Source organism: Lithobates pipiens, unplaced genomic scaffold, assembly GCF_037356315.1.
Source record: "Lithobates pipiens isolate NorthernLeopardFrog02 unplaced genomic scaffold, aLitPip1_a1.2 Scaffold_22, whole genome shotgun sequence".
NCBI classification, from domain to species: Eukaryota; Metazoa; Chordata; class Amphibia; order Anura; family Ranidae; genus Lithobates; species Lithobates pipiens.
Genome location: NW_027507784.1, coordinates 37,189,226 through 37,197,618, shown reverse-complemented (window position 1 = coordinate 37,197,618; position 8,393 = coordinate 37,189,226). Strand labels below are relative to the sequence as shown.

Genomic DNA, 8,393 nt, shown 5'->3' with positions numbered 1-8,393 from the left:
CATACATTATACATGCATGTTATACATTATATTATAGGGGGAGGGGGATGTATATTATAGGGGGAGGGGAGTGTATATTATAAAGAGAGGGGTGTATTTTATAGGGGGAGGGGGTGTATATTATACAGGGAGGGGGATGTATATTATACTGGGGGGTGTATATTATAGGAGGAGGGGATGTATATTATAGGGGGGGATAGGGGGAGGGGATGTATATCATAGGGGGAGGGATATGTATATTATAGGGGGAGGGGGATGTATATTATACAGGGAGAGGGGGGTGTATATATAGTATAGGGGGAGGGGGATGTATATTATAGGGGGAGGGGGATGTATATTATACAGGGAGAGGGGGGTGTATATATAGTATAGGGGAGGGGATGTATATTATAGGGGGAGGGGATGTATATTATAGGGGGAGGGGGATGTATATTATAGAGGGAGGGGTATGTATATTATAGGGGGAGGGGTGTATATATAGTATAGGGGAGGGGATGTATATTATAGGGGGAGGGGGATGTATATTATAGGGGGAGGGGATGTATATTATAGAGGGAGGGGTATGTATATTATAGGGGGAGGGGGTGTATATATAGTATAGGGGGAGGGAATGTATATTATACTGGGGGGAGGGGGTGAAGTACAGTGATACATCCATTATACACACATATATTATATAGTGATATATACATCACACAGTGACATAGATCAGAGTGACACAGACAGTCATATATATATATATATATATAGAGAGAGAGAGAGAGACATAATACAGGGATATATAGATAATATACAGTGATATACATTACATAATGATCTATACATATTACACAGAGTCACTCTGCAGTGATGTACTGTGTACATGGAAGGATTGTGATAGGTTGGGGCTGTACTGTGTATAGAGAAGAAGGCTCTGTTTGGTGGAGAGTGTACATGGCATACTCTACTATTGGTCGAGGTTGTGCAGTATACTCTCTGATTGGTGGAGGAGGATAATTCTCTCTCCCATCCCCGGCTGTAGTGTATACATCGGAGAAAGGGGGAGGGACACTGAGTAAAAGGCGGGGCTGGACTGTACACCGTAGCAAGGAGAGGGGCGTGTAAAGGCGGAACTGTGATAGAAGGTGGGCGGAGCCTTGGCAGTACAGTGAGAGGAGAAGAAGGAGGCGGGGTCATGGCAGACGCGCTGCATGCCGGGAGGCTGCATTGTTCCAGCTGATGCGGCACGGGGTCTCCCGGTCAGCAGGAGCAGGGAGCGGGGCCCATGGCGTTCCCGGGGCCCGGGCGCCCGGTGTGTAGCGGGGTGTTCGGGGGCCTCATCCAGCCGCCGCTGGCACAGAAGTTCTATTGCCACCCCGGGGGCACCAGCGGGGCATCTGTGCCAGCCTCCCCCCTTCCCCCACACCCTGAGCCAGAGCCCGACAGACCTATCGGATACGGAGCCTTCGGGGTGGTCTGGTGAGTATTCTGTAACGATACCCCTCAGATGGTATCCGGGGGGCTGTGTGTGATCATGTGATCTGTAATGGGGGAGGAGGGGAACATCAGATCAGGGGGGGGGGGGCGGGTACTGGAGGGACGTCTGGTGTGGGGGGCATAGGGGGACACCAGGTGACCTGGGGGGGTATAGTGGGGACATCATCTGGGGGGGGAATAGTGGGGACATCATGTGGGGGGAATAGTGGGGACATCAGGTGACTTGGGGGGTATATTGGGGACATCAGGTGACCTGAGGGGGATAGTGGGGACATCAAGTGAAAGGGGTGGGGTATAGTGGGAACATCAGGTGACCTGTGGGGGGGTATAGTGGGGACATCAGGTGACCTGTGGGGGTTATAGAGGGGACATCAGGTGACCTGTGGGGGGGGTTATAGAGGGGACATCAGGTGACCTGTTGGGGAGTATAGTGGGGACATCAGGTGATGTGGGGGGTATAGTGGGGACATCAGGTGATGTGGGGGGTATAGTGGGGACATCAGGTGACCTGTGGGGGGTATAGTGGGGACATCAGGTGACCTGTGGGGGGGTATAGTGGGGACATCAGTTGATGTGGGGGGAGGTATAGTGGGGACATCAGGTGATGTGGGGGGAGGTATAGTGGGAACATCAGGTGACCTGTGGGGGGAGGTATAGTGGGGACATCAGGTGACCTGTGGGGGGTATAGAGGGGACATCAGGTGACCTGTGGGGGGGTTATAGAGGGGACATCAGGTGACCTGTGGGGGGGGGTTATAGAGGGGACATCAGGTGACCTGTTGGGGGGTATAGTGGGGACATCAGGTGATGTGGGGGGTATAGTGGGGACATCAGGTGATGTGGGGGGTATAGTGGGGACATCAGGTGATGTGGGGGGTATAGTGGGGACATCAGGTGACCTGTGGGGGGGTATAGTGGGGACATCAGTTGATGTGGGGGGAGGTATAGTGGGGACATCAGGTGATGTGGGGGGAGGTATAGTGGGGACATCAGGTGATGTGGGGGGAGGTATAGTGGGAACATCAGGTGACCTGTGGGGGGAGGTATAGTGGGGACATCAGGTGACCTGTGGGGGGTATAGTGGGGACATCAGGTGATGTGGGGGGTATAGAGGGGACATCAGGTGACCTGTGGTGGGGTCATCAGGTGATGTGGGGGAAAGAGAGGCGACATCAGGTGACCTTTGGGGGGTTATGGTGGGGACATCAGGGGACCTGTGGGGGGGTATAGTGGGGACATCAGGTGACCTGTGGGGGGGTATAGTGGGCACATCAGGTGACCCGGGCGGGGGGGTATAGTGGGGATATCAGGTGACCTGTGGGGGGGGAGGGTATAGTGGAGACATCAGTTGACTTGGGGGGTATAGTAGGGCCATCAGATGACCTGTGGGGGGGTATAGTGGGGACATCAGGTGACCTGTGGGGGGGTATAGAGGGGACATCAGGTGACCTGTGGGGGGTATAGAGGGGACATCAGGTGACCTGTGGGGGGGGTTATAGAGGGGACATCAGGTGACCTGTGGGGGGGGGTTATAGAGGGGACATCAGGTGACCTGTGGGGGGGGTTATAGAGGGGACATCAGGTGACCTGTGGGGGGGGGGTTATAGAGGGGACATAAGGTGACCTGTGGGGGGGGGTTATAGAGGGGACATAAGGTGACCTGTGGGGGGGGGGGTTATAGAGGGGACATAAGGTGACCCGTGGGGGGGGGTTATAGAGGGGACATAAGGTGACCTGGGGGGATTATAGTGGGAACATCAGGTGACCTGGGGGGTTATAGAGGGGGCATGAGGTGACCTGGGGGGTTATAGTGGGGACATCAGGTGACCTGGGGGGTATAGTGGGGACATCCGGTAAACTTTGGGGGAGGGTATAGTGGGGACATCAGGTGAACTGGGGGGTGTATAGTGGGGACAGGTGACCTGGAGGGGCTTTAGTGGGGACATCCGGTGACCTGGGGGGTATAGTGGGGACATCCGGTGAACTTTGGGGGAGGGTATAGTGGGGACATCAGGTGAACTGGGGGGTGTATAGTGGGGACAGGTGACCTGGAGGGGCTTTAGTGGGGACATCCGGTGACCTGGGGGGTATAGTGGGGACATCCGGTGAACTTTGGGGGAGGGGTATAGTGGGGACATCGGGTGAACTGGGGGAGGGGTATAGTGGGGACATCGGGTGAACTGGGGGAGGGGTATAGTGGGGACATCGGGTGACCTGGGGGGGCTATAGTGGGGACATCGGGTGAACTGGGGGGGTGGGGTATAGTGGGGACATTAGGTGAACTGGGGGGGGTGGGGTATAGTGGGGACATTAGGTGAATTGGGGGGGTGGGGTATAGTGGGGACATCCGGTGAACTAGGGGGTTTAGTGGGGACATCAGGTGAACTGGGGGGGGGGGGCTATAGTGGGGACATCAGGTGAACTGGGGGGGGCTATAGTGGGGACATCAGGTGAACTGGGGGGTATAGTGGGGACAGGTGACCTGGGGGGGAGGTTATAATAGGGGTCACCGGGGGGTATAGTGGGGACATCAAGTGAAATGGGGGGGGTATAGTGGGGACATCAGGTGAAATGGGGGGGTATAGTGGGGACATCAGGTGAAATGGGGGGGGGGTATAGTGGAGACAGGTGACCTGGGGGGTTATAGTAAGGGACATCCGGTGACCTGGGGGGGTATAGTGGGGACATCAGTTGACCAGGGGGGGTATAGTAGGGGGCATAAGACTGGTGTGGGGGTTGCAGGGTGTCATCAGGTGACTGGGGGGGGTGTTTAGGTGACATGCAGTGTGGGGAACCATCAGGTGACCCCGGTGGGAGTGGACACTTTGAGTAAACAATTTATTTCTGTGGATTGCTGTAATCATCTTGGTCATTTGGAGGTACCCCCGGGGACATGGTGAATAATGTGTGGGGGTACCTCGGGGGTGAGGTATGTGGGGGGTACATCGGGGGTGAGGTATGTGGGGGGTACATCGGGGGTGAGGTATGTGGGGGGTACCTCGGGGGTGAGGTATGTGGGGGGTACCTCGGGGGTGAGGTATGTGGGGGGTACCTCGGGGAAGAGCTGCATGATTCTGGCTAAAGTGAGAATCATCATCTTTCCATTATACAAAAAAATTGGGCTAACTTGGGTTCTTCTTTTTTTTTTTTTTTTTTTTTGTTGTGTATTTGTGTTCCAAGTTATTTTCTAGCAAAAAATACTGATTTTAACTTTGTAAGAAACAAATGTTAGAAAAAGGTTGTGACTTTAAAGCGGAGCTCCGCCCACCACTGCAAAAAGTTAAAAGCCAGCAGCTACGCATACTGTGCGCCGAGTGCCCCGGGGTTGGTAGGAGGGACGCGCGCCGAGTGCCCCGGGGTTGGTAGGAGGGACGCGCGCCGAGTGCCCCGGGGTTGGTAGGAGGGACGCGCGCCAAGTGCCCCGGGGTTGGTAGGAGGGACGCTCGCCGAGTGCCCAGGGGTTGGTAGAAGGGATATGCTCGGGGTTGGCATATAAACTTATGAAAGCAACTGGCAGAGATCGGTTTCAGCTCGCCATTTGTATTTTTAGTAAGACTATTTATCAGAAGCGGTTGCTGCGTGACACCCGGGGTCGGCATGGCTGGTAGGATAGTCCGTGGTGGGCACATAGAGTTGATGACTGACGTTTCCCACCCGTCATTGCCTAATCTCATGACGTCTGTGGGGATTGAAGGTTGGTGTGTGGCCGGCGCTGTCCCTGGCAGTGTCCTTGTGAGGTCCCATTTCCCAGTCAGTGTTATCAGTTCCCATGGCAGGCAGATATCCTTCATTCTGGGGTTTGTGTGATTTGGGATTTCTGTGGTCTGAGTGCTGGAGTGCCCCTCCGCTCCCAAATATCAGACATTTAACCCTCCCCACCCCCACATCGTCTGAGACCAAACCACCCACAAAGTCATATTTCTATTGTTCACATACTTCAACAGTAAGTAATTCCAGCACAGGGATTATGAGAACCCATTTTAATGGACACATCAGGTGTACAGACCCGGGAACTCAGCACAGGCATGGTGGGAACCTCATTTTATGGGCACATCATCCTCCGCTATATTACAGATTGTGTTATTGGGATATCCTCACTGCTTCTGCTGTAGTTGCAATAATTCCCATAGTTCTCTAGGGGCCCGTGCTCATTATACTTTATGTAATGTGTTGTGAAGGGCGGCACACTTTGATGCAATGTCACAAATACATTGCACAGTTTACTATTGTGTTTTTTTTTGCTTTATTGAAATTCCACAAAATGACATGTCACACAACTCTGCGCGCTCCGGTGTCGTGCATTGCGCTGTGTACACGGCTGTATTTTTATGCAGCACACCTCAGTGCATCATTGTGGTGTGAACAGGACATGTAGAAAACGGTTGTCTTCTGTGTGTCCTGCGTCTGCCCTCATCGCAGGTCAATGGACGGGGTGTCAATGAGTCCAGGACTCCACATCTCATTCCAATTTTGCCGTCTGTGCCCAGCTCCTGGGGATAACCCAGTGTTGATTTAAACACGGGTGGCAGGTGTGTCCTGTACAAGGTCTACCACATGGAGCTGCTGGCTGTTTTTCTTGGTAGGTGTCAGTATGGGGGAGGGGGGGGGGGGCAAAGGGTGGCAAGAAGATAAGTGCCCCTTGTATGTGGTGGGAAGCCTGGTGACAATAGCTCTTGCAGATCTGTAATTGTTGTTTTCTTTGTACTTGGCAGGTCAGTGACGGACCCTCGCGATGGCAAACGTGTCGCCCTCAAGAAGATGCCAAACGTCTTCCAGAACCTGGTGTCTTGCAAGCGGGTCTTCAGAGAGCTGAAAATGCTCTGCTTCTTCAAGCACGACAATGTAAGGAGCAAGCCATGCCCACTGTGCCTCCATGGGGTTTTGGTGCCAGCTTGGGTCTGTAGATGACCATAGCATTGGCAGTCTGTGATGGGCTCAGGTTGGCACTTCTGAGCATCTTATACACAGGGGGGGGAAAAAAATACCATATCAAGAAAATAAATAGTCGCTTGTGTCGGATTATTCCGGGAGCCGGCCCTTTTAATTGGGTCATGATGTGTAGGGCCGGTAGGACAGGTTCCTGATCATGTGGCACTGTGATTGGTTGCACAGTTGTGACATCATTGGGAGCCTTGTCCAATCTGCCCCATGCTTGGACCGGCACCTGGCTCAGGCGCTCAACAAGCTGTTCCCACCCCCTTATTATTATTATTAAATTTGGCATTTTTTTTTATATTTTACACATTTTTAGTGCCACACTGATTAAAAATAAGATTTGGGATACATATAGTGTTGGCCGCTTGGTCCATAATTTTTTTTAGCTCACAGGCTTTACAGTCCATTAATATTGGTTGGCTGGCTCCTGCTCTTTCTGTTCTGCTTCCCTGAACTTTTGGTCTTGACAGGAAAGTGTGGATAGTGCATTCTCCAGCCAGTCTATTAGCTTGGATGAGGAGGAGGGGAGTGCCTTACTATCCTAGGCTAGGGGCTGTGTGTTTCTCTTGATGTACAGTGCACCCGGAAAGTATATTATAACAAAATGTGAGAAAAGTGTTGCTACAGCCTTATTCCAAAATGGATTAAATTCATGATTGTCCTCAAAATTAAAAAAACAATACCCCATAATGACAACGTGAAAAGTTTTTTGAAATCTTTGCAAATTAGAAAAAAAATAAAAAATCCCATGCACGTAAGTAGTCATGGCCTTTGCTCAATACTTTGGTGAAGCCCCTTTGGCAGCAATTGCAGCCTCAAGTCTTGTTGAGTATGATGAGTATGAGGCTACAAGCTCAGCTCACCTATTTTTGGGCAGTTTCTCCCATTTTCTTTGGAGGGCCTCTCAAGCTCCATCAAGTTGGATGGGGAGCGTCAGGGCACAGCCATTTTATTTTTTTTATTGGTTGAACTAGATAAACTTGTCTTTTTTTTCAACCTGACTAACTATGTAGCACAACTCTAGTCCCTGCATGCACATAGGACACCGCAAGGAAGCCACCCTGAACCAGGGATCCTGGCGCAGCAATCACAGCACCGACTTAAACTGGCACCTAGGCAAGGCTTAAAAGATAAAGAATCCGCATACTCAAAGTGATTAAATCGGCTGCTTAAAAACTGAGAGTGGAATATCACTTCAAGTGCCACAATACAGGTTAATAATCCAGATACAATTTTATTCCAGTATGTAGTTAGAATATCAAAAGAGGCCAAACCAGCTGGTGATGGGACCTGTGCCTAGTATTATACTGGTAAATATACCACCAACATTGTGCCCCCAACACTGAGCATTTGCATGATCATTTCGAGCCCTGCTGAAGGCATTTTTGGACTCCTTGAAACGCGTTGTCCACTTCTTTTGATCTTCTGCCTGACCCTATACTGGATGGAAATTGTATTTGGTCTATTCATCTGTGGTGCTTCGGTTATAGATCTGCTGCCCTATTTTGATTGGTCAAGGAAGAGGAAGCTACCTTCCTCTAACTAGGAAATTGGGTAGTTCTCTATCCCATGAAGTGGTTCTAAATTAAACATTTATATATATATATATATATATATATATATATATATATATATATATATATATATATATATATATATATATATATTTTTTTTTTTTTTTTTGTATGTGTGGAAGAGGAAGTTCAGAGCAGGTGAGAAGAATGTTTAAATCCCGGGTCTCAAACTGGTGGACCTCCAGTTGTTGCGAAACTACAAGTCCCATCATGCCTCTGCCTGTGGGAGTTATGCTTGTAACTGTCAGCCTTGCAATGCCTCATGGGACTTGTAGTTTCGCAACAACTAGAGGGCCACTAGTTTGAGACCTCTGGTTTAAAGGGTTTAACCCACTGGGTTAAAATTGCATAATCCTCTCCATGTGTTAATGTAATGTGCCCTGTGTTTATGCCTTATAAAAAAATAAT

The 8,393-nt window shown here is 50.7% G+C and overlaps 1 protein-coding gene across 1 annotated transcript in view; it reads left to right on the top strand.

Moving 5' to 3' along the window:
• The first annotated feature begins 1,167 nt into the window (after positions 1 to 1,167).
• LOC143923573 (serine/threonine-protein kinase NLK2) overlaps positions 1,168 to 8,393 on the top strand; it is a 32,145-nt gene continuing 24,919 nt past the window's right edge. Inside the window, exons 1-2 of the mRNA XM_077447343.1 lie at positions 1,168 to 1,458; positions 6,189 to 6,318. Of these exons, the coding sequence (XP_077303469.1) occupies positions 1,265 to 1,458; positions 6,189 to 6,318 (324 nt within the window). The 5' untranslated portion in view covers positions 1,168 to 1,264. The remainder of the gene's footprint in view (positions 1,459 to 6,188; positions 6,319 to 8,393) is intronic.